The following is a 25846-nucleotide window of genomic DNA, read 5'->3' on the forward strand; positions in this document are numbered from 1 at the left end:
GTGGCTGTGGGCAGAACAGTTCCTGTACCAGACTGTAATGCAGCCCGTCAGCAGGCTCTCGATGGTGCATCTGTAGATGTTTGTGAGTATGCTGGCGTTCATGCCAAACTTCCTCAGTCTTCTCAGGAAAAAGAGCCGCTGGTGGGCCTTCTTTGTTATTGTGTCCGTGTGCAGTGTCCAGGAAAGGTCCTCAGTGATGTGCACACCGAGGAACTTAAAGCTGCTGACCCTTTCGACCTCAGCATCACCGATGTGGATGGGGAGGTGTCCACTCCCCTGCTGTCTCCTGTAGTCCACGATTTTAAAAACAAGGATAACTTGTTTGACACAAGGATAAAAGCACAGCTGCTTTTAAATAGTGAGTTGATCATATTGAATAGGGCATTATTTGAAATTGCTAAAACTAATTAGCTCAGTACACATCAACGCTCTCTATTGGTAGGTAAAAAGACTCGAGTGCTTAGTAGTGCACTGTTCATTTGACATTGCATTCTGCTTGGCACTGATATATGTGACTGTGATCAGTAATACATTAATACTACCCGTGGTGTAATGTAGGGGATAACCAAGCATGAGACCCTCACTCAAAAGGGGCATTTGCCTTGCATGGGCAAATGTGACCAGCTTGCATGGTGCATCTTTCACGACATGGAAGAATTTGGCCGAGAGGCCTGTTACTGCGTAGGAAGGAACTGCAGATGCTGGTTTACACCGAAGATAGACACAAAATGCTGGAGTAACTCAGCGGGACAGGCAGCATCTCCGGAGAGAAGGAACGTCAACCATTCCTTCTGTCCAGAGATGCAGGGCTGTTTCTGTGCTGTGTGACTCTAAAGTATGGTGACTCTAAAGGGCAGCACGGTGGTGCAGCGGTAGAGTTGCTGCCCTACAGCGCTTGCAGCGCCGGAGACCCGGGTTCGATCCCGACTACGGGTGCTGTCTGTACGGACAATAGACAATAGGTGCAGGAGTAGGCCATTCGGCCCTTCGAGCCAGCACCGCCATTCAATGTGATCATGGCTGATCATTCTCAATCAGTACCCCGTTCCTGCCTTCTCCCCATACCCCCTGACTCCGCTATCCTTAAGAGCTCTATCTAGCTCTCTCTTGAATGTATTCAGAGAATTGGCCTCCACTGCCTTCTGAGGCAGAGAATTCCACAGATTCACAACTCTCTGACTGAAAAAGTTTTTCCTCATCTCTGTTCTAAATGGCCTACCCCTTATTCTTAAGGGGTACGGAGTTTGTACGTTCTCCCCGTGACCTGCGTGGGTTTTCTCCAAGATCTTCGGTTTCCCCCCACACTCCAAAGACGTGCAGGTTTGTAGGTTAATTGGCTCGGAGTATGTGTAAATTGTCCCTAGTGTGTGTAGGATAGTGTTAATGTGCCGGGATCGCCAGTCAGTGCGGACTCGGTGGGCCGAAGGGCCTATTTCCGCGCTGTATCTCTAAACTAATTATTAAAAGGTATTAAAACTAATTATTAAAAACTATTATTAAAAGGTAGTAATGGTATTAAAAGTCACCCATCATTGAAACCCATTTAAAAAGAAATTTGCAAAAATCTAAGGGTTGAAAATGGCAGTGAGGGGTTTGGTAAACTGTGCATGTCAAACCCAAAATCATAAAATAAGCTGGTGGGAGTGTTGATGTAGGAAACATTTGGCAGCATTCATGCATTCATGTTTCAGTTCAAGTGGCCCTCAAATTTAAACATGTAATCCCGTTTATAGTGAATTTTTAAAGGTGCTAACTTCCGAAAAGGCGTTGGTGCAGCTGGCAGTGGCACTGTCTCACAGCGCCAGAGTCCCAGGTTCGATCCCAACCACTGGTACTGTCTGCGTGGAGTTTGTACATTCTCCTCGTGTGTTTCTTCCGGGTGCTCCGGTTTCCTCCCATGTTCCAAATGCGTGCGGGTTTGCTGGTTAACTGGCCTCCGTAAATTGTTCCCCGTGTGCAGGGAGTGGATGGGAAAGTGGAATAGCATGGAACTTGTGTGAACGGGTGATATTATTTAATAAGCATATTTTTAATATGCTTGTGTAACTGCTGACAAATAAAGTAACTCAGGAGAAAGAGGAAGTAATACTTATAAAAATATAAACTATAATAAAAGGAAGTAATTCTTTGTACCCCACCCTGTCTGAGCTATCTACAGAAAAACTCCTCCAAAGCTGTTATCAGTAAGCCATACTTTATTTTTTTATCACCAATCACCATGTTGACAGACTTTCCCTCTGCGTCTGAACAGCTGCCATCTACTGAACCAGAGTGCAAATGTAAAATTGCCATAAAAGATATGCCAAGCTAAATGTATAAATCACAGCAAAATGCAAACAGAAATTAACAATCACCATTATACATACCCTCTCACAAATTATTCTTGTCATCCAGGGACCCAAATAATTCTTCCAGTGAAGTATCAATTCACCAGCCCTTCCAGCCCAGAATGAACCCAGGAGTGAGTGGGTAAGTGCGTGATGGGCGTTTGACAGCACTGGGCCTGTGCTCGCTGGAGTTTAGAAGGTTAAGGGGGGACCTCATTGAAACTTACAGAATAATGAAAGGCTTGGATAGAGTGGATGTGGAGAGGATGTTTCCACTGGTGCGAGAGTCTGGGACCAGAGGTCACAGCCTCAGAATTAAAGGGCGCTCTTTTAAACAGGAGGTGAGGAGGAACTTCTTTAGTCAGAGCGTTGTTAACCTGTGGAACTTATTGCCACAGACGGCTGTGGAGGCCAAGGCAGTGGATATTTTTAAGGCAGAGATAGACAAATTCTTGATTAAAATGGGTGTCAAGGGTTATGGGGAGATGGCCGGAGAATGGGATTAGGTGGCAGAGATCAGCCATGATTGAATGGCGGAGTAGACTCGATGGGCCGAATGGCCTAATTGTACTCCTACAACTTGTGAACTTGTGAACCTTCCAATTTGGTATCTTGTATTCATCTTGTGCTGTCTCCTACAATAAAGTAAGCAAGTTTGGATGGCATGACTGCTGAGCCTGCCCCATCAGTCTGCATGGGTGACCCTAATTACAGTCATCCATCACTTTTAATTCATGACTTCATAAGTCGTAGGAGCAGAGTTAGGCCATTCGGCCCATCGGGTCTGCTCCACCATTCTATCACGGCTGATCTATCTTTTCCCGTTCTCCTGCGTTATGCCGCTAACCTTTGACACCCTAAGCTGCAGTAACTCAGCGGGTCAGGCAGCATCTCTGGAGAACATGGATAGGTGACGTTTCACAGAGTGCAGGAGTAACTCAGCGGGTCAGGCAGCATCTGTGGAGAACATGGATAGGAGACATTTCACAGAGTGCTGGAGTAACTCAGCGGGTCAGGCAGCATCTCTGGAGAAAAGGAATAGGTGACGTTTCAGTCTGAAGAAGGGTCTCGACCCTCGAAACCTCACCTATTCCTTTTCTCCAGAAATGCTGCCTGCCCCGCTCACCTGAACATCTGAAGAAGGGTCTCGAAGGGTCTTCGGTCTGAAGAAGGGTCTCGATCTGAAACGTCACCCGTTCCTTCTCTCCAGAGATGCTGCCTGTCCCTCTGAGTTACTGCAGCTTTTTGTGTGTATCTTCGGTTTAAACCAGCATCTGCAGTTCCTTCCTTTGATACCCTTCCTTAACCCTCTCAATTCCACCCTCATCACTTTGCTTCGTGCTGTTTGAACAACATCTAATGTAAAGTGGGTGAAGAGTGCGTGACCATCCAACAGCTCAATATGCAGGTGATCAGTTTTACCCCTCTCCTCACGCATTTATGATCGTAGTTTCATGTTGTTCCTCTGTTTCGGGAATAATGTTCAGTGCAAGTGACAGTCCAGTAAAGTCCAATTAAAGATGGTTTAAAGGTTTCCAGTGAGGTCGATGGGAGGTCAGGACCACTCTCTAGTTGTTGATAGGATGGTTCAGTTAACTGATAACAGCGGGGAAGAAACTGTTCCTGAATCGACTTTGACAACTTTACTCCACACCCTGTTACAGTTATCTGAAGAATGGTCTCCACCCAAATCTTCACCTATTCCCTTTCTCCAGAGATGCTGTCTGACCATCTGAGTTACTCCAGCTTTTTGTGTCTGTCTACAGTAATCCCCTTTGTACCATCCAGCCTGAGAAACAAGGAGCTAGTTCACAAAAAAAATAAGAGTGCTGGAGTAACTCAGTGGGTCAGGCAGCATCTGTGGAGAACATGGATAGGTGACGTTTCACAGAGTGCTGGAGTAACTCAGCGGGTCAGGCAGCATCTCTGGAGAACATGGATAGGTGACGTTTCACAGAGTGCTGGAGTAACTCAGTGGGTCAGGCAGCATCTGTGGAGAACATGGATAGGTGACGTTTCACAGAGTGCTGGAGTAACTCAGTGGGTCAGGCAGCATCTGTGGAGAACATGGATAGGTGACGTTTCACAGAGTGCTGGAGTAACTCAGCGGGTCAGGCAGCATCTCTGGAGAACATGGATAGGTGACGTTTCACAGAGTGCTGGAGTAACTCAGCGGGTCAGGCAGCATCTCTGGAGAACATGGATAGGTGACGTTACAGGTCAGGTCTGAAGAATGGTCACAAAGCAAGTTTCCGCATACAACTTGATGTTAATGTTGAGTCTGAAGAAGGGTCCAGACCCAAAACGTCACCTATCCATGTTCTCCAGAGATGCTGCCTGACCTGCTGAGTTACTCCAGCACTCTCTGAAACGTCACCTATCCATGTTCTCCAGAGATGCTGCCTGACCCGCTGAGTTACTCCAGCACTCTGTGAAACGTCACCTATCCATGTTCTCCAGAGTTGCTGCCTGACCCGCTGAGTTACTCCAGCACTCTGTGAAACGTCACCTATCCATGTTCTCCAGAGATGCTGCCTGACCCGCTGAGTTACTCCAGCACTTTGTCTTTTTTTTCTCTCCAACTTGATGAAAACAAAACGTTTAATATGTGCAGTCAAGAGTGTTTTATTGTCACATATATATTTCGGGATGGAACAGTGAAATTCTTGCAGCAGCTGCACATCATGTTTGCAAACGGTAAAGTAAGTAATCTGGAATGGATGCTGATAGAGCGTCATAGAGCGATATGGAGTAGAAACAGGCCCTTCAGCCACACTTGCCCACACCGCCCAACTTGTCCCATCTACACCAGTTCCACCTGCCTGCATTCGGCCCACATCCTTCCAAACCTGTACTATCCATGTACCTGTCTAAATATATATTTTAAACATTGTGATCATACCTGCCACAACTTCCTCCACAGGCAGCTCGTTCCATATGCCCACCACCCTTTGTAAAAAATATATATTGCCTTTGAGTTCCTATTAAATCTTTCCCCCCTCTCACTTAAACCTATGACCTCTGGATCTCGATTTAATGGATAGACTTCACAGTGGCACGATGGCACAGCTACTGCCTTATCCCAACTCTGGGTAAAAGACTATGCATTCACCCTACCCTATTCCCCTCAAAAATGTTCCCAATGTTGGGGGAGTCCAGAACCAGGGGCCACAGTCTAAGAATAAAGGGGAGGCCATTTAAAACCGAGGTGTGAAAAAACTTTTTCACCCAGAGAGTTGTGAATTTGTGGAATTCTCTGCCACAGAGGGCAGTGGAGGCCAATTCACTGGATGAATTTAAAAGAGAGTTAGATAGAGCTCTAGAGGCTAGTGGAATCAAGGGATATGGGGAGAAGGCAGGCACGGGTTACTGATTGTGGATGATCAGCCATGATCACAATGAATGGCGGTGCTGGCTCGAGGGGCCGAATGGCCTCCTCCAGCACCTATTTTCTATGTTTCTATGTTTTTCGATCCCGACTACGGGTGCTGTCTGCACGGAGTTTGTACATTCTCCCTGTGACCACGTGTGTTTTCTCCGAGATCTTTGGTTTCCCCCCACACTCCAAAGATGTACAGGTTTTGTACACCTCTGTAAGATCACCCCTCACCCACCAGCGCTCCAAGGAATGAAGTCCCAGCCTGCCCAGCCTCTCCCTCTAGCTCAAGCCCATCGAGTCCTGACAACATCCTCGTAAACTGTCCCAGTAAAAGCAGATTTCATTGCACATCCAGGGCTGACGGGCCTGGCGTTTGCTGGAGCTCTTTGCTTATGCTCCAGCTGTTTGGCCAACACATCACTTTGTCCGTGTGGGAGATGCAATCCCTTGCCCTGCGTTAAATAAACTCCACTAAACCATCTCCTGCTTTAAGCCTTGGCAGAGGATCAACGATCAACATCATTAGAGAGGCTGGCTATGGCAGTCCTGGATAGAAAAGGCAGTTGGCATTCATGTAGAAGAGAAATATTAAAATAACAGTTGCATGACTCTTTCTTTTTGGCTGAAGTACACAATGCCTACGTTGTTTTCCAGTATAGATTCTCATGATGGAGGCAGTTATTCATGGTTTTCTGTACGGATGCAGATTGAAAGTGGGAACCCCGATCTATCCTTTAGCATTGATCATCATCTACAACACAAATCCATCTGCCCAGCCAATATATTACCATCAGTCCACAACATGCAAAGGATAGAGTTTTGGGCACAGCAGTAGAGTTGCCGCCTTACAGCACCAGAGACCCGGGTTCGATCCTGACTGCGGGCGCTGTCTGTACGGAGTTTGTACGATCTCATCGTGACCAGTGTGGGGTTTTCTCCGGGTGCTCCGGTTTCCTCCCACACTCCAAAGACGTACAGGTCTGTAGGTGGGTAGGCTTCTGTAAAGTGTAAATGGTCCCTAGTGTGTAGGATGGTGCTATTGGTCGCTGGTCGGTGGAGACTCGGTGGGCAGAAGGGCCTGTTTCTACTACGTAAATCTAAAGTCAAGTCTAAAAGCTAAGAAATCCCACAACTAACTGATCAGTTCAGAGCTGTGCCATCTCTGGGCATGAACAATGAGGCATAGTGAAACAAGCAGAAAGAGGATGATATAGAGATAAGGAACTGCAGATGCTGCTTTACGAAAAAGAACACAGAGTGTTGGAGTAACTCAGCGGGTCAGGCAGCATCTCTGGAGAACATGGATAGGTGACGTTTCACAGAGTGCTGGAGTAACTCAGCGGGTCAGGCAGCATCTCTGGAGAGAAGCAATGGGTGACGCTTCAGGTCGAGATCCTTCTTCAGACTGGTTAGGGATGAGGGAAACGAGAGATATAGACGGTGGAGGCCAATTCACTGAATGCATTCAAGAGAGAGCTAGATAGAGCTCATAAAGATAATGGAGTCAGGGGGTATGGGGCGAAGGCAGGAACGGGGTACTGATTGAGAATGATCAGCCATGATCACATTGAATGGTGGTTCTGGCTCGAAGGGCCGAATGGCCTCCTCCTGCACCTATTGTCTATTGATGTGGAGAGATAAAGACTAATGAATGAAAGATATGCAAAAAAAGCAACGATGATAAAGGAAGCAGGCCATAGTAAGCTGTTTGTGAGGTGAAAATTAGAAGCTGGTGTGACTTGGGTGGGGGAGGGATAGAGAGAGAGGGAATGCCAGGGCTACCTGAAGTGAGAGAAATCAATGTTCATACCACTGGGCTGTAAGCTGCCCAAGTTCCTCCAAGTTGCATTTAGCCTCACTCTGACAATGGAGGAGACCGAGGACAGAAAGGTCTGTGTAGGAATGGGAAGGAGAATTAAAGTGTCCAGCAACCGGGAGGTTGGTTTGTGTGATGGTTTGGGCTGTGTCCACATTTCTCTGCAATTCCTCATGATCTTGGATGGAGTTGTTCACAAACCATCCCAATGCATCCCGATGCCTGTGATGCATCCCAATAAAATGCTTTCTATGGTGCATCTGTAGTAGTTGGTGAGAGATGTTGGGGACGTGCTGAACCCCCCTAAGCCTTAGAACATAGAACATAAAACATAGAAAATGTTTGGGCAACGCAATTCACACACATAACTATCGAGGGGTCCTCATTCATTTGATAAAACGGTTCTCTTAAAGTTGAAGGAGCAGATACAGAGTTCCTACAACGTCCCACCTTCTTATATCTGTGCATCCTGGAAACTCTCACGCTGTTTGGGAACTTGCAGTGGGGCAGCAAAGATAACCGTCAATTTTGCAAAAGTTGAAGTAATGTGGGGAACTTCAGCCAAAATGAAATAACACCATGAAGCATATAATAAACGATTCTGTGCATGCTCTGCGTTTGTATTTATAAATAGAAAGTTGCTTAAACCAGCTCAGGGTTTCTGTTCTTTTTCTTTTGCCTCAGTGAGTTTTAGCTCTTTGACATCCTGTTACTTTTTTTTGAACTTCCTTTTCCTGCTTGGTTGTGGGGACCTACTGAAGTTGGACCACCATGTAGACTAGCCCAGTAGCAGATAAGTGAGTGTACTATGTCACTGGAGTGTGTGTGATAATAACTAGCTCCTGGTGACAAAGAGAGGGAAAGGAAAACTTAACCATTCAAGATGCCAGCTGGGTAAGTAAATATTGAATTTACTTTATGAATAAAAATTATTACGTTTTCAGAAAGCAAACCCTTTGTTGTGCCAGATTCAGCATAATTTATAGATTTGATGCTCTGTAATGTTATTTTTTATCCTCAACATCTTCACCTATATCTTTGCTCTATCTGTATCTTTTCTATATCTTCACCTATATCTTTGCACTATCAGTATCTTTTCTCTATATCTTCACCTATATCTTTGCTCTATCTGTATCTTTTCTATATCTTTACCTATATCTTTGTACTACAGAAACATGGAAATATAGAAAATAGGTGCAGGAGGAGGCCATTTGGCCCTTTGAGCCAGCACCGCCATTCATTGTGATCATGGCTGATCATCCACAATCACTAACCCGTGCCTGCCTTCTTCCCATATCCCTTGATTCCACTAGCCCCTAGAGCTCTATCTAACTCTCTTTTAATTGCATCCAGTGAATTGGCCTCCACTGCCCTCTGTGGCAGAGAATTCCACAAATTCACAACTCTCTGGGTGACAAAGTTTCTTCTGTCTCTATCTTTACTTTATATCTTTACCTATATCTTTGCACTATCTATTTCTTTACACCTATATCTAGACTCTATCTTTATATCTTCACCCGCTGGAATTTAGAAGATTGAGGGGGGATCTTATAGAAACTTACAAAATTCTTAAGGGGTTGGACAGGCTAGATGCAGGAAGATTGTTCCCGATGTTGGGGAAGTCCAGAACAAAGGGTCACAGTTTCAGGATAAGGGGGAAGTCTTTTAGGACCGAGATGAGAAAGTTCACACAGAGAGTGGTGAATCTGTGGAATTCTCTGCCACAGAAGGTAGTTGAGGCCAGTTCATTGGCTATATTTAAGAGGGAGTTAGATGTGGCCCTTGTGGCTAAAGGGATCAGGGGGTATGGAGAGAAGGCAGGTACGGGATACTGAGTTGGATGATCAGCCATGATCATATTGAATGGCGGTGCAGGCTCGAAGGGCCGAATGGCCTACTCCTGCACCTATTGTCTATTTTGCTATGCTTCCATGTGTCAGACTGCATGCTGCCAGTTTATCAGCACTGGGTGGGTGTTTGGGATATTGTGATGTCGAGGCACAGACCGATGCTGGGCAACAACATGAATAGAAGTTATGCTCTCACTTAAGTGTGTGTGTGTGTGGGGGGGTATGTATGTTTGGGTGTGTGTATGCAGGTATATTTGTTTTTGTGTTTGGGTGTTTGTGAGTAGGTATGTGTGTGTGTTTGTGGGTAAGTTTGTGTGTATGTCTCTGCAGGTATGTTTGTTTTTGTGTGTGTTTGTTTGTGTGTGTGTGTGCTGGTATGTTTGTGGTTGTGTGTGCGTGTGTGTATGCAGGTATATTTGTGTGTGTGTGTTGTGGGTGTGTTTTTGTGGGGATGTTTGTGAGTGTGTGCAGGTAAGTTTGTTTTGTGCGTGTGCTGGTATGTTTGTTTATGCTTGTGTGTATGCAGGTAGACACAAAATGCTGGAGTAACTCAGCGGGACTGGCAGCATCTCTAGAGAGAAGGAATGGGTGACGTTTCGGGTCGAGACCCTTCTTCAGACAGGTATGTGTGTTTTGTGCGCGTGTGTGTGTATGCAGGCGAGTTTATTTTTGTGCATGTGCGTGTGTGCATGTGTGTGCATGTGTTTGTATATGTAGGTATGTTTGTTTTTGTGTATGCAGGTATGTTTGTGTGTGTGTGCGTGTGCATGTGTTTGCGTGTGTATGCAGGTATGTTTGTTTTTGTGTGTGTGTATGCAGGTATGTTTGTTTTGTGCCTGTGTGTGTGTGTGTGTATGCAAGTATGTTTTTGTGCATGCCTGTTTGTGTGCGTGCGTGTGTGTGCATGTTTGTTTTGTGTGTGTGCAGGCGTGTTTGTTTTGATGCATGTGCGTGTCTGTATGTGCGTGTCTGTATGTGTGTGCATGCAGGTATGTTTGTTTTTGTGTGTGTGCTTATGCAGGTATGTTTGTTTTTGTGCATGTGTGTGTCTGTGCTTGTGCTTGTGTGTGCGCGTGTGTGTGTATGCAGGTATGTCTGTCTTTGTGTGTGTGTGTATGCAGGTATGTTTGTTTTTGTGTGTGTGTATGCAGGTATGTTTGTTTTTGTGCATGCATGTGTCTGTGTGCATGTGCATGTGTGTGCATGTGTGTATGCAGGTATGTTTGTTTTTGTGTGTGTGTGCAGGTATGTTTGTTTTTGTGCATGTGTGTGTTTGTCCATATGTGTGTGTGTGGTGCGTGGTGTGTGTGAGCGTGTATGTGTGAGTGCCCATCGTTTACCTGACTGAGTCTTTGTTGGAGATGTACAACCTGCAGACTGTGTTGATGTGGCTGGAGCTGTTCCCAACCCTCACTCCCATACCAAGTTGATTGTGCACAAAAGGAACACAAATGGAACAGCACAGCGTGAGAGCAGGCCCTTCGCCCACAGTCTGTGGTGAACATGATGCCAAGCCCATCACATCTGCCTGCACATAATCCACATCCCTCCATTCCCTGCATATCCACGTGTCTATCCAAAGGTCACTATCATCACGCCTCAATCACCAACCCTTGCCGCACGTTCCAGGCTGTGGAACTGAGGCCCTCAGTGGATATTTGTAAGGCGGAGAACAATAGATAGATTCTTGATTAGTTCGGATGTCGGGGGTTATGGGGAGAAGGCAGGAGAATGTTGTTGAGAGGGAGAGATAGATCAGCCATGATTGAATGGTCTGGTTTGGCTCAGCCACCAAGCACGACATCCGGAGGCTGCAGCGCATCGTTCGATCGGCCGAGAAGGTTGTTGACTGCAACCTTTCCCCCATCGACAAACTGTACACTGCAAGGGCCAGGAAGCGAGCGGGCAAGAGCATCTCTGACCCCTCTCACCCTGGCCACAAACTCTTTGAACCACTTCCCTCTGGAAGGTGCAGCCACTGTCAAAGCAGCCACAGCCAGACATAAAAACAGCTTTTTCCCACGAGCAGTAGCTCTACTCAACAACCAAAAGTCTGTAGCCTCCTTTTGCTCTGGTATTTTAGATTATTTATAGATTCACATAGATTCACATGGTTAAATTATGTTTTATTCTTAATTGTTTACTATATGTTCGTAGTGTTATCCTTGCGAGCAGAGCACCAAGGCACATTCCTTGTATGTGTACATACTTGGTCAATAACATTTATTCAGTTCAATTCAATTCAGAGTAAACGGGCTGAATGGCCTAATTCTGCTCCTATCACTTATGATCTTATGAACACTGTCCTGCACATCTCCTTTAACTTTGCCCCTCTCACCATGGAGCTATGCTCTCCAGTATTTGATTTGTCCATCCTGTGAAAAAGGTTCTGCCTGTCTACCATATCTAAGCCTCTCATCATTTAAAATACTTCAATCAGGTCTCCCCCTACCCTCTGGCATTCCAGAGACATAATAATTGTGGTTTTAGGGGATGGAATTCATCAAACAGCCAATAAAAGCAGAAAGCATTTTTACATTTTATGGTCATGAATGCTCAATGGAAGATTTTTTTGAAAATAGGTGCAGGAGGAGGCCATTTGGCCCTTCGAGCCAGCACTGCCATTCATTGTGATCATGGCTGATCATCCACAATTAGTAAACCGTGCCTGCCTTCTCCCCATATCCCTTGACCCCGCTAGCCCCTAGAGCTCTATCTAACTCTCTTTTAAATTCATTCAGTGAATCGGCCTCCACTGCCCTCTGTGGCAGAGAATTCCACAAATTCACAACTCTCTGGGTGAAAAAATTTCTTCTCACCTCAGTTTCAAATGGCCTCCCCTTTATTCTTAGACTGTGGCCCCTGGTTCTGGACTCGCCCAACATTGCGAACATTTTTCCAGCATCTTGTTGTCCAGTCCTTTTATAATTTTATACGTTTCTCTCAGATCCCCTCTCATCCTTCTAAACTCCAGTGAATACAAGCCTAGTCTTTCCAGGCTTTCCTCATATGACAGTCCCGCCATCCCGGGGATTATCCTCGTGAACCTACGCTGCACTGCCTCAAATTAGGAGACCAAAACTGCACACAATACTCCAGATATGGTCTCACTAGGGTCCTGTACAACTGCAGAACCATCATTGGAAAATGACAGGAGGGAAATTCAGTCAAATGAATTAGTGCTAAATATCAATGTATCATCTAATTTGACATCCTTAAGGCCAACCTTAAAGTAATAAATTTCATGGTCTAGAAATGTTGTTCAATGTACTGCTCCATGTTAATGTGGTACAAGGTGGGTTATCTTGGTCAGCGTGGGCATGTTGGGCCAAAGGGCCTTTCTCCGTGCTATATGACTCAACGAGGTAGAATTTCATTCATAACAATACTGGCGTACTTTTAAATTACTGGCCCCTTTTAAATTACCCCCAAATCTACGGCTTTGCAGCTATTTATTTTGGTGTCTATGTGGCCTGTGGTCCCTTCAGTTTGAGTTGAAATCTCATCCTGGTGTGTGGCTTTTAGGCCCATACTAGACGACGTGGACCCATTGGGTGCAAACCCCTCCTGCAGGCCCGACAACCCTCTGTCCAAACCTCTCCTGCAACCCTCTGTCCAAACCTTTCCTGCAACCCTCTGTCCAAACCTTTCCTGCAACTTTCTCCGGCAACCTTCTGTCCAAACCTCTCCGGCAACCCTCTGTCCAAACCTCTCCTGCAACCCTCTGTCCAAACCTCTCCTGCAACCCTCTGTCCAAACCTCTCCTGCAACCCTCTGTCCAAACCTCTCCTGCAACCCTCTGTCCAAACCTCTCCTGCAACCCTCTGTCCAAACCTCTCCTGCAACCCTCTGTCCAAACCTCTCCTGCAACCCTCTGTCCAAACCTCTCCTGCAACCCTCTGTCCAAACCTCTCCTGCAACCCTCTGTCCAAACCTCTCCTGCAACCCTCTGTCCAAACCTCTCCTGCAACCCTCTCCAGCAACCCTCCCCCAACTGATGACCTGTGGACCCGTTGCCAGCCGGGGAGTCTCCCCCGGGGGTGGGGGCGGGCGAGGGGGGAGAGGAAAGGGGGAGGGAGCCACTCATCCCGGCCACGGGCGGCCATCGCGGAGTACAGAGTGACCCGTGGTCCCGTTGCTTTGAGCGGGAAGAAGCCCTGGCGGTCAACCAGCGCGCTTTGAGCGGGAAGAGCCGGCGACCAATCAGAGCGGCGGCAGCGCTCCCCCCCCCCAACGTGGGACCTGGAACAGCGACCAATCAGGCGTCGAGCGGGAGGTCGGAGCCAATCAATCGAGCCCACGTGGGGGGGGGGGGGGGAGCGGCAGGCGCCAATCAGGACGCGCCGGACCCCACGTAGGGGGGAGGTGGTAGAGCCAATCAAATGGCGGTCTCAAAATGGCGATCTCAAAATGGCAACCCTCCCCCAAATGCGCATGCGTGGATCCATGGTGACGCAAGATGAACACATAGGTATTACATCAATGGACCCCAGCTACAAAGGTGCGGACCCGTTGGGTTCCCATTGTGACATCAAGCAAGGAGTATTACTGCGCAGGCACGGCTGATGGGCAGGACAAGTGGGAGCGGTTTATTAAAGTTGCGCTATCGAGTACCATATTGGCTGTCTTTCGGGAACATACAAACAAATATACAAGATGAGAGTTTTATAGACAGACAGACAGACAGACAGACAGACAGACAGACAGACAGACAGACAGACAGACAGACAGACAGACAGACAGACAGACAGACAGACAGACAGACAGACAGACAGACAGACAGACAGATAGATAGATAGATAGATGTCGGCGAGAAGTGCATTAAAGAAACATTGTAGCATAACCTTCTGAAGATGGGTCCTGACCCGAAACATCACCTATCCATGTTCTCCAGAGATGCTGCCTGACCCGCTGAGTTACTCCAGCACTCTGTGAAACGTCACCTATCCATGTTCTCCAGAGATGCTGCCTGACCCGCTGAGTTACTCCAGCACTCTATGAAACGTCACCTATCCATGTTCTCCAGAGATGCTGCCTGACCCGCTGAGTTACTCCAGCACTCTGGGAAACGTCACTTATCCATGTTCCACAGATGCTGCCTGACCCGCTGAGTTACTCTAGCACTCTGGGAAACGTCACTTATCCATGTTCTCCACAGATGCTGCCTGACCCGCTGAGTTACTCCAGCACTCTGTGAAACGTCACCTATCCATGTTCCCCAAGGATGCTGCCTCACCCGCTGAGTTACTCCTGCACTCTGTGAAACGTCACCTATCCATGTTCCCCAAGGATGCTGCCTCACCCGCTGAGTTACTCCAGCACTTTGTGTCTTGATTTGTAAACCAGTATCTGCAGTTCCTTGATTTTATATTTTGTGGGCATTTTAATTGGAAAGTAAAGAGGTCATGATTGTCTATATCCAGGTAACATTCAGGACTCCAAAAGACCACTGTGCCTGAAGGTTTTGCTCAAAGTGCCACGCTCAAGGGAGGGTGCTCGGAAACGAGATCCATCAGGCCCGCCCCACATCCATTAGAAGCCCAATATAGGTGGAGATGAGAAAGGTGTTGCTACTTCTAATGTAACTGAGCACACAACTGTTGTCGTGCAGGAAGGAACTGCAGATGCTGGTTTACACCGAAGATACACACAAAATGCTGGAGTAACTGAGGCAGCATCTCTGGAGAGAAGGAAAGAGTAACTTTTCCGGTCGAGACTCTTCTTCAAATGCTATCCTTTGAGTATCACTTTCACTGCCTAGCGACAGAGTAATGTTTGTACTGATTTTTTTTTCTTTGTTGGCATAGCCTTTTCTTTTCTTCGCTCAGTCCATCTTATTGAAACATATAAGATTATTAAGGGGTTGGACACGTTAGAGGCAGGAAACATGTTCCCAATGTTGGGGGAGTCCAGAACCAGGGGCCACAGTTTAAGAATAAGGGGTAGGCCATTTAGAACTGAGATGAAGAAAGACTTTTTCAGTCAGAGAGTTGTAAATCTGTGGAATTCTCTGCCTCAGAAGGCAGTGGAGGCCAGTTCTCTAGATGCTTTCAAGAGAGAGCTAGATAGAGCTCTTAAGGATAGCGGAGTCAGGGGGTATGGGGAGAAGGCAGGAACGGGGTACTGATTGAGAATGATCAGCCATGATCACAGTGAATGGTGGTGCTGGCTCGAAGGGCCGAATGGCCTCCTCCTGCACCTATTGGCTATTGTCTATAGGCCTACGCGATCTCCCAGTTGCTAAACACTTTAACTCCTGCTCCCATTCCCACACTGACCTTTCTGTCATGGGCCTCCTCCATTGTCAGAGTGAGGCCCAGCGCAAATTTAAGGAACAGCACCTCATATTTCCCTTGGGCAGCTTATACCCCAGCGGTATGAACATTGACTTCTCTAACTTCAAGTAACCCTTGCTTTCCCTCTCTCTCCATCCCTCCCCCACCCTAATTCTCCGACTAGTTTCACTGTCTTTCTGATTAATTTTACTGTTTGTGTGCCTTGTTATCACCTTCCCCTCAGCCAATAATGAACCATTCTACATTTCCTTGATCATCGTCTGCTTGGATCTGGCATTTTCACACCTTACCCTTCCATTTCTCCAATCTCCCTCTCCCCTGACTCTCAGTCTGAAGAAGGGTCTTGACCCGAAACGTCACCCGTTGCTTCTCTCCGCAGATGCTGCCTGTCCCGCTGAGTTACTCCTGCATTTTGTGTCTATCTTCAGTGTAAACCAGCATCTGCAGTTCCTACACTTTTCTATCTTTTTACTGCCTTACAGGTTTTAGGTGTAATTTTGTTAAAGTTCGCTTCGGCTTAAAACAGACAACACACAATGGGTTAGGTGGACCAACACAAGCTTTACTCCATCAGCTGGCGGGAGTGTCGGGGGTACATGAGTCAAGTAAGCAGCAAGCACTGGACTCCCCCGACCTATCACTCCAAAGAGCAACGACTGGACCAGATGTTTTATGCTGTATAGATCAAAAAGACACGTTCCTAAAGGCATTAGTCCTGTAGTCAGTTAGCACCTTTCCCACAAGTCTGAGATTGTCTCTCTTATCAGTTAGCACTATGGTGTAGATCAAAAAAGAGCGATGAGTTGATAGGCAGGTACATCAAGTGAAGAACAGGGGAGACACATTCCTAAAGGCATTAGTCCTGGTCCCAATATGCTGTAGTCAGTTAGCGCCTTCCCGACAAGTCTGGGATTGTCTCTCAGTTAGCTCCACATTGTACATCAAAGAGCCAGGTACACCAAGTGAAGGGCAGGGAAGACACATTCCTAAAGGCACTAGTCCTGGTCCCAACATGCTGTAGTCAGTTAGCACCTTCCCACTAGAGAAAGCCTGCTAAAGGAGAAAAAAATACAAAAGTATTTAACCTTTTCAATTTTGATAGAAGTATGTAAACTTTTGAGAGGCATAGATAGGGTAGACAGTCAGAACCTTTCTCCAAGGGTGGAGATGTCCAACACTAGAGGACAGAGCTGTATATGCAGGGTATAGACGGATGTGAATCATTTACAGACAGATGAGATCAGTTTAACCTGGCTTCATACTCGGCACACACATTGTGGGCTGAAGGGCCTATTCCTGCTCTGTTCTATCTTCTATTTGTTATGTATACTTTATGTTTTCATGTGTTGTCAAAGTCTATGTGCCTGTGCTGTTGCTGCTGCGAGCTAGGTTTTCATTGTTCCTTTATCTCACTGTACTTGAGTGGGAAGAAATTTGGGGCGGTCACGGTGGTGCAGCGGTAGAGTTGCTGCCTGACAGTGAATGTAGCGCCGGAGACCCGGGTTCCATCCCGACTACGGGTGCTGCCTGTACGGAGTTTGTACGTTCTCCCCGTGACCTGCGTGGGTTTTCTCCGAGATCTTCGGTTTCCTCCCACGCTCCAAAGACGTGCAGGTTTGTAGGTTAATTGGCTTGGTAAATGTAAAAAATTGTCCCTAGTGGGTGTAGGATAGTGTTAATGTGCGGGGATCGCTGGTCGACACGGACCCGGTGGGCCGAAGGGCCTGTCTCCGCGCTGTATCTCTAAACTAAAAGAAAACTAAACTAAAAGGCATATGGTACGCTTGCCTTTATTGGTCAGGGCCTTGAGAAGAAGAATATAAGAAGATAACTGCAGATACTGGTACAAATCGAAGGTATTTGAGAAGAAGAGTCAGGAAGTCATGATACAGCTTCATAACATAAATGGTTAGACCGCATTTGGAGTGATGCATGCAGTTCTGGTCACCGCATTACAGGAAGGATGTAGGGGCTTTGGAGAGGCTGCAGAGGAGGGTGGCCAGAACAATGCCTGGATTAGGGGGTATGAGCTACAGGGAGAAGTTGGACAGGCTTGGATGGATTTTCTGGAGTGCCAGAGATCGAGAGGAGACCTGATAGAAGTTTATGAAATTCTGAGAGGCATTGATCGGGTACAGAGTCAGAACCATTGACCCAGCATGGCAACGTGAAAGACTAGAGGGTACAGCTTTAAGGTGAAAGAACAGGTTTTTTTACACAGAAAGTGATGGGCGCCTCAAATGCACAGCCAGGGGTGGTGGTGGAGTTGGATACGATAGTGGTTCATAAGGTCATCAGTGATAGGAGCAGAATGAGGCCATTCAGCACATCAAGTCTACTCCGCCATTCAATCATGGCTGGTCTATCTCTCCCTCCTAACCCCATTCTCCTGCCTTCTCCCCATAACCCCTGACACCTGCACTAATTCACAATCTATCTCTCTCTGCCTTAAAAATATCCACTGACTTGGCCTCCACAGCCGTCTGTGGCAAAGAATTCCACAGATTCACCACCCTCTGACTAAAGAAATTCCTCCTCATGTTCCTAAAGGAACGTCCTTTAATTCTGAGGCTGTGCCCTCTGGTCCTAGACTCTCCCACCAGTGGAAACATCCTCTCCACATGCACGCTATCCAAGCCTTTCCCTATACGGTGGTGTTTATATACCTTATTGATAGGCACATGGACATAGCACTACGGGTGCTCCTCAGCTTCCGATGGGGTAACGTTTTCGAGAAGCCCATCGGAAACCGTAAGTCGAAGGTATCGTACGTCGAAATGCATTGAATACGCGTGATCGCGTGGCTGGAAGCGAGTGGCGCCTCGCTACGGGTTGCTGCCGTTTGCACCATCGCAAGCCGAAACATCGTAAACCGGGGAGCATCTGCAAATGGACGGGCATGGATCATATGCAGGCAGAGGAAACATAGAAACATAGACAATAGGTGCAGGAGGGGGCCATTCGGCCCTTCGAGCCAGCACCGCCATTCATTGTGATCATGGCTGATCATCCACAATCACTAACCCGTGCCTGCCTTCTCCCCATATCCCTTGAGTCCACTAGCCCCTAGAGCTCTCTCTAACTCTCTTTTAAATTCATCCAGTGAATTGGCCTTCACTGCCCTCTGTGGCAGATAATCCCACAAATTCACAACTCTCTGGGTGAAAAAGTGTTTTCTTATCTCAGTTTTAAATGGCCTCCCTTTTATTCTTAGCCTGTGGCCCCTGGCTCTGGACTCCCCCAACATTGGGAACATTTTTCCTGCATCTAGCTTGTCCAGTCCTTTTATAATTTTATACGTCTCTATAAGATCCCCTCTCATCCTTCAGAACTCCAGTGAATTTAGGAGATTCCAGGAGATTAGTTTATCCTCGCATCGTGTTCAGCACAGACATTGTGGGCCGAAGGGCCTGGTTCTGTGCTGTTCTACTCTGTTCCATGTTGTGCTTATGACAATAAGCCCGACCTTGCCTACTTGAGTATGTGACCATGCATCAATGCCGTTGCAGAAGTTTGAATTGATAAGAGAGTGTTCTGTTTGAGTGCTGGTGCTTTGCATCTTGGATCAGCGAGTGAGATTGGTGCTTCTTACATTTGTGACATTTCCAGCAATCTTGACACTTTGTTGTTAGATTAGTAAAGTTCTTATTGCACTTCATTCCCCCTTTTTGAATGAATGATACTGTGTTATCACATGTGGCATACACCCAAGGTATGCAAAAAGTTGCCACTTAAAGGGCGCCGACAATGTTACAAAGTATTCCATTTAGTTCCTAATGGCCTGAGTGTAAGCATGCAGGTACAGCAAGCAGTGAAGAAAGCTAATGGCATGTTGGCCTTCATAACGAGAGGAGTTGAGTATAGGAGCAAAGAGGCCCTTCTGCAGTTGTACAGGGCCCTGGTGAGACCACACCTGGAGTATTGTGTCCAGTTTTGGTCTCCAAATTTGAGGAAGGACATTCTTGCTATTGAGGGAGTGCAGCGTAGGTTTACTAGGTTAATTCCCGGGATGGCGAGACTGACATATGATGAAAGAATGGAGCAACTGGGCTTGTAAACACTGGAATTTAGAAGGATGAGAGGGGATCTTATCGAAACATATAAGATTATTAAGCGATTGGACACGCTAGTGGCAGGAACCATATTCCCAATGTTTGGGGAGTCCAGAACCAGGGGCCACAGTTTAAGAATAAGGGGTAGGCCATTTAGTACTGAGATGAGGAAAACCTTTTTCACCCAGAGAGTTGTGAATCTGTGGAATTCTCTGCCTCAGAAGGCATCGGAGGCCGATTCTCTGGATGCTTTCAAGAGAGAGTTAGATGGAGCTCTTAAACATAGCGGCATCAAGGGATAAGGGGAGAAGGCAGGAACGGGGTACTGATTGTGGATGATCAGCTACGATCACAGTGAATGGCGGTGTTGGCTTGATGGGCTGAATGGCCTACTCCTGCACCTATTGTCTATTGTCCCACTTTGTTCACTTGGTGGACCCCCCCACGCTAGGACCCGTTTTGTTACAACCATGCCCAGTGTAAGCTGTAGTTCAGATCTCCTTCCACGACTCCGTGTCAAATGCAGAGCAGGATTGTCACGGAACTAATTACTTCACTGTGACTATAATGTAACATTGAACTATTGGATGCAAGAGAGCATGTTACCACAACCTGGATTGTAAAAAATGAAGAGTTGGCGTTGAGATATTTAGGACTGAGAAAGGGAAAATGTATTTTTTCACTCAATGTCTGGAGGGCCTGCAGAATTATTTACTACAGAAGCAGATGAAGGCTCAATCAGTGAATGTATACAATCTGCAGGTTGGTAGATTTGTAGATCAGGCTGGTGGAACTAGTGTAGATGAGGCATCTTGGATGGCAGGGGCAAGTTGGGCCAAAGGGCCTGTTTCCGTGTGCAGATGCTGGTTTAAACTGAAGATAGACACAAAAAGGATTAGGTGATGTTTCGGTGTCGAGATCCTTCTTCAGAACCGAAACGTCACCCATTCCTTTTCTCTAGAGATGCTGTTTGACCCGCTGAGTTACTCCAGCTTTTTGGGCCTGTTTTCGTGCTCTGCGACTCTATGACCTGTGACTATAAAAATTATCGGGCCTCAGGGAGTGAACGGGAGCATGATTATGCGACACAGGACATGATTGTATTAAATAGTGGAGCTGGGTCTTTCTGCCGCTATTTTCTGTATGTTTCTGTGAGTAATATTGGAAGTGGAAGTTCAAAGTAAGATATTATCGATACAAAGGTAGCCACTTAAGAAATCAGATTTGGTGTTTGGAAAAAGCTTCTTAGCCTGAAAGTGGAGGATGTGTCACGTGCAGGAAATGATGGCGCCAAGAGGAACGCTGTCAGCATCTGAAGGAGAAGAACGCAGAGTGTTGCAGGAAACATGTTCCCCAATGTTGGGGGAGTCCAGAGCCAGGGGTCACAGTTTAAGAATAAGGGAGTTGGCCATTTAGGACTGAGATGAGGAAAAACTTCTTCACCCAGAGAGTTGTGAATCTGTGGAATTCTCTGCCACAGAAGGCAGTGGAGGTCAATTCACTGGGATGTTTTCAAGAGGGAGTTAGATTTAGCTCTTAGGGCTAAAGGAATTAAGGGATATGGGGAGAAAACAGGAACGAGGTACTGATTGTGGATGATCAGCCATGATCACGTTGAATGGCGGTGCTGGCTCGAAGGGCCGAATGGCCTCCTCCTGCACCTATTTTCTATGTTTCTATGTAGAGGAAAGACACAAAATGCTGGACCGTGATGTTTTGGGACGGGACCCTTCTTCAGACTGCAGGGCTTGAGGGGCAGGAGGGGCAGGAGGACGAACCCTGGCAGGTGAACACAGGCAAGGGGGGGGTTGGATGAGGGGGTGATCGGCAGATGGCTGGACAAAGGCCAGAGATGAACACACAACACAAAAGGATGAGGGTGTTGTGAGCTGTGAAGATGGAGGATTGACGGGTGTGAACTGTTTAGGAATGTAGTTGGAGTGGGAGGAGAGGGGGGAGGTAGGTGCAAGGTCAGCCAGGACTCAGGGGAGGGCTAGTGAAGGAAAGGGGAGGGTTATGGGGCAGAAAGGGGTTTGTGTGTTTGTAGAGGTTGGACAATTCATAGATGCAGAATACACTCTGCATCCGGGGGCGGTCACGGTGGTGCAGCGGTAGAGTCGCTGCCTTACAGCAAATGCAGCGCCGGAGACCCGGGTTCCATCCCGACTACGGGTGCTGTCTGTACGGAGTTTGTACGTTCTCCCCGTGACCTGCGTGGGTTTTCTCCGAGATCTTCGGTTTCCTCCCACACTCCAAAGACGTGCAGGTTTGTAGGTTAATTGGATTGGTGTAAATGTATGTGTGAAATGTCCCTAATGGGTGTAGGATAGCGTTAATGTGCGGGGATCGCTGGTTGGTATGAACTCGGAGGGCCGAAGGGCCTGTTTCCACACTGTATCTCTAAACTAAACTAAACTAAACTCACCAAAGATTTTTAAGGGATGAGGTTTAAACAGAATGTGTTGCTAATGCGGGCTGGTTAGAGCTTGTGTCCTTCTTATTTATTCTCTGTAATGTAAGTAACTTCTTTCTGGTAGTTTAGTTTAGAGATAGAGCGTGGAAACAGGTCCTTCAGCCCACTGAGTCCGCACTGGCCAGTGTTCCCCGCACACTACTTTTATCCTACACCCACTAGGGACAATTTATTACCAAAGCCAATGAACCTACAAACCCGCACGTCTTTGGAGTGTGGGAGGAATCCGGAGATCCCGGAGAAAACCCACGCAGGTCACGGGGAGACCGTACAAACTCGGTACAGACAGTACCTGTAGTCGGGATGGAACCCGGGTCTCTGGCGTCGTGAGGCAGCAACTCTACCGCTGCGCCACTGTGCCGCCCATGTAGCTGTTTCAATCTTGCAGCAAAGTCCAGAGTAATTGTTCTGGTGGAGTCATTGATGTTATGCAAGTTTGTTGGTCATATTCAGCACCAGATGAAGATTAGGAAGACAACAAGGACCCATCAGGTCACTGTTCGACCGCTGCTTGGCATGTTGCTACAGATCAAGCGGGCGGTCACGGTGGCACAGCGGTAGAGTTGCTGCCTTACAGCACTTGCAGCGCCGGAGACCTGGGTTCCATCCCGACTACGGGTGCTGTCTGTACGGAGTTTGTACGTTCTCCCCGTGACCTGCGTGGGTTTTATCCGAGATCTTCATTTTCCTCCCACACTCCAAAGACGTGCAGGTTTGTAGGTTAATTGGCTTGTTAAATGTAAAAGTTGTCCCTAGTGGGTGTAGAATGGTGTTAATGGTGTTAATGTGCGGGGATCGCTGGTCGACGCAGACATAGTGGGCCAAAAGGGCCTGTTTCCACACTGTATCTCTAAACTAAACTAAATAGTTGGCCATTCATTGCTTAAAATATCATCGACAAATATTTTTCCACTTCTCTAAAAATAAAACTTTTGCTGATACTGGAAAATAGGATGCAGAAGATTACATTTCACGGAATTATGATTTTTAGAGTTATGTTTCCAGACTAGTTATGAGAGGAGTTATGAGGACACAGTCTCAACATGAAGATAAGAGCTTTCCCCCACAGCCATGTTAAAAATGTTCCTGAACATTGTGTTCAATTTATTATAAGAAACTGAACAAATAGAACAATAGAAAAATGTTATGACCAGTTGGAACAAAGTCTGGCAGACAATCAGGTTGTCAGTGATGTTAATGGAATAAACATTATCCCTGAGAATGGAAGTATTACACTTTAACAGGAATAATGAGGATAGGTGATCGTCCGTCATGTTATTGACACCTGTCAACTGTTCAGTGTGTAACTGCTCAGATTTCCCCACATGATTGAACATGGCACAAACCTTGGTGCCCCCTACATGAGGCTCAGTAGATTATCCCTGTACACTTGCTGCCTGAAGATCGGGGGTATGGGATACTCCACTGGGATACTGGTTGCAAGGAAAAGAATCTCACTGTTAGCAATTGGCATACGTGACAATAAAAAGCAAAGATATGAGAGAAACAAGATGAACCGCTCTGTTGAAATCGCCTATACTGAAGTGTAGTACGCAAAGGAGTGGAACGTCTGCCATTTTAGTAAGCAAAACCCGCCGTTCGCTATGCCTCTCGCAGTGTAATCAGTTTGTGTGATGATACCATAAAAATGAAGAATATATCTCATCTATTCACAGATTTTTGTTATTTTTCTTTTTAAATGTTTCTGCAAGTTTCTGCCAACTAAAATGGCACCATTGCCATACTACAGTTTTTCAGCACATCAGGCAGCATCTGTGGAGGACATGGATAGGTGACATTTCACAGAGTGCTGGAGTAACTCAGCAGGTCAGGCAGCATCTCTGGAGAACATGGATAGGTGACGTTTCTGGTCATGACCCTTCTTCAGACAAGAAGGGTCCCAACACAATATGCCATTAGTCCATATGTATAAGAAAATAACTGCAGATGCTGGTACAAATCGATTTATTCACAAAATGCTGGAGTAACTCAGCAGGTCAGCCAGCATTTTGTGAATAAATCGATGCTGCCTGACCTGTTGAGTTACTCCAGCATTTTGTGAATAAATCGATGCTGCCTGACCTGCTGAGTTACTCCAGCATTTTGTGAATAAATCAATTTGTACCAGCATCTGCAGTTATTTTCTTATACTACTGGTTGCTCCACTGCGATTTCTCTTCGAAGTATGTCCACTTTGAAGAAGTTCTCCTCCTCTCTTCGACGAGAGTTTAGCAACATGCTCTCTCGCTGCTCCCCCTCTGTGATTTCTCCTGCCCTCCTACTCTACGACCACATCTTGACCCAGACTCGCTACCACAATATCCTTCCTTTGTACCACCCCCGACATCAGTCTGAAGAAGGGTCTCGACCCGAAACGTCACCCATTCCTTCTCTCCCGAGATGCTGCCTGACCTGCCTGACCAGCATTTTGTGAATAAATGCCATTAGTCCATGTTCCCTAAGAAAGGAGGGAGAGAGAAAATGGGAAATTATAGACCAGTTAGCCTGACATCAGCGGTGGGGAAGATGCTGGAGTCAATTAGAATGAATGAATGAATGAATAAGTTTATTGGCCAAGTATGCATATACAAGGAATGTGCCTTGGTGCTCCTCTCACAAGTAACAAGACAAACATACAGTTAACAATTAAGAATAAAGCATAACCACATCAAAACAATAAGGATACAACATTATGGTCTAAACATGTGGGTGAAAATAAACCAGAGCAAAAAAGAGACTACAGACTTTTGGTTGTTGAGTAGAACTATCACTCGTGGAAAAAAGCTGTTTTTATGTCTAGCTGTGGCTGCTTTGACAGTCCGGAGTCGCCTTCCAGAGCGATGTGCTTTGAAGAGTTTGTGGCCAGGGTGAGAGGGATCAGAGATGATCTTGCCCGCTCGCTTCCTGGCCCTTGCAGTGTACAGTTCGTCAATGGGGGGGAAGGAAGGTTGCAGCCAACAACCTTCTCAGCTGTGCGAACGGATGTCGTGCTTGGTGGCTGAGCCAAACCAGACCATGATGGAGAAGGTGAGGACAGACTCAATGATGGCAGTATAGAATTGGACCATCATTGCCTGTGGCAGATTGTGTTTCCTCAGTTGCCGCAGGAAGTACATCCTCTGTTGGGCCTTTTTGACTGTGGAGTCGATGGTGGACCCCCATTTAAGGTCCCTGGAGATGATGGCTCCAAGGAACTTAAATGACTCCACAGATGTGACTGTGGTGTTGTTGATGGTGAGTGGGGGGAGGGGAGAGGGAACTCTTCGAAAGTCTACAATTAGTTCCACTGTCTTGAGAGCATTGAGCTCCAGGTTGTTGCGATGGCACCAGGACGCTAGCTGTGTCACTTCCCATCTGTAAGCAGATTCCTCCCCAAATGCAGGCAGGTGGGACTAGTTGGGAGGCACTGGCAAGTTGGGAGGCACTGGCAAGTTGGGCCGAGCGGCCTGTTTCTATCTCTATTCATGCAGAGAAATGGAGGCCAGTTTCCTTGCTGGGAATTGAGATCTGATTCACCGTTTGTTTTCCAGATATTTTGGTCTTATGCAAGCAGAATCAATTCTTGATGGTGTCGTTGCAGAATAAAGTTAAAATATTATTCTACAGATGCAAAATAACATAGATTAAACAGACCTTTTTCTAATTTGACCTGG

The 25846-nt window shown here is 46.7% G+C and overlaps 1 protein-coding gene across 5 annotated transcripts in view; it reads left to right on the plus strand.

Annotated features, from left to right (window-relative positions):
• The window catches only part of LOC144597118 (ena/VASP-like protein), a 177427-nt gene that overhangs the window by 41285 nt on the left and 110296 nt on the right, over positions 1–25846 (plus strand). Inside the window, exons 2-3 of one of the 5 annotated variants that reach the window (XM_078406020.1) lie at positions 8284–8416; positions 9899–9994. The exons of 2 other annotated variants lie outside the window; for them this stretch is intronic. In XM_078406020.1, the coding sequence (XP_078262146.1) occupies positions 9957–9994 (38 nt within the window). In that variant the 5' untranslated portion in view covers positions 8284–8416; positions 9899–9956. Of the gene's footprint in view, positions 1–2394; positions 2470–8283; positions 8417–9898; positions 9995–25846 lie in introns of all 5 variants that reach the window. 2 more of the 5 variants (XM_078406021.1, XM_078406018.1) reach the window with 2 other exon arrangements.

The sequence above is a fragment of the Rhinoraja longicauda genome, chromosome 10 (genome assembly GCF_053455715.1).
Source record: "Rhinoraja longicauda isolate Sanriku21f chromosome 10, sRhiLon1.1, whole genome shotgun sequence".
Classification (NCBI taxonomy): Eukaryota; Metazoa; Chordata; class Chondrichthyes; order Rajiformes; family Arhynchobatidae; genus Rhinoraja; species Rhinoraja longicauda.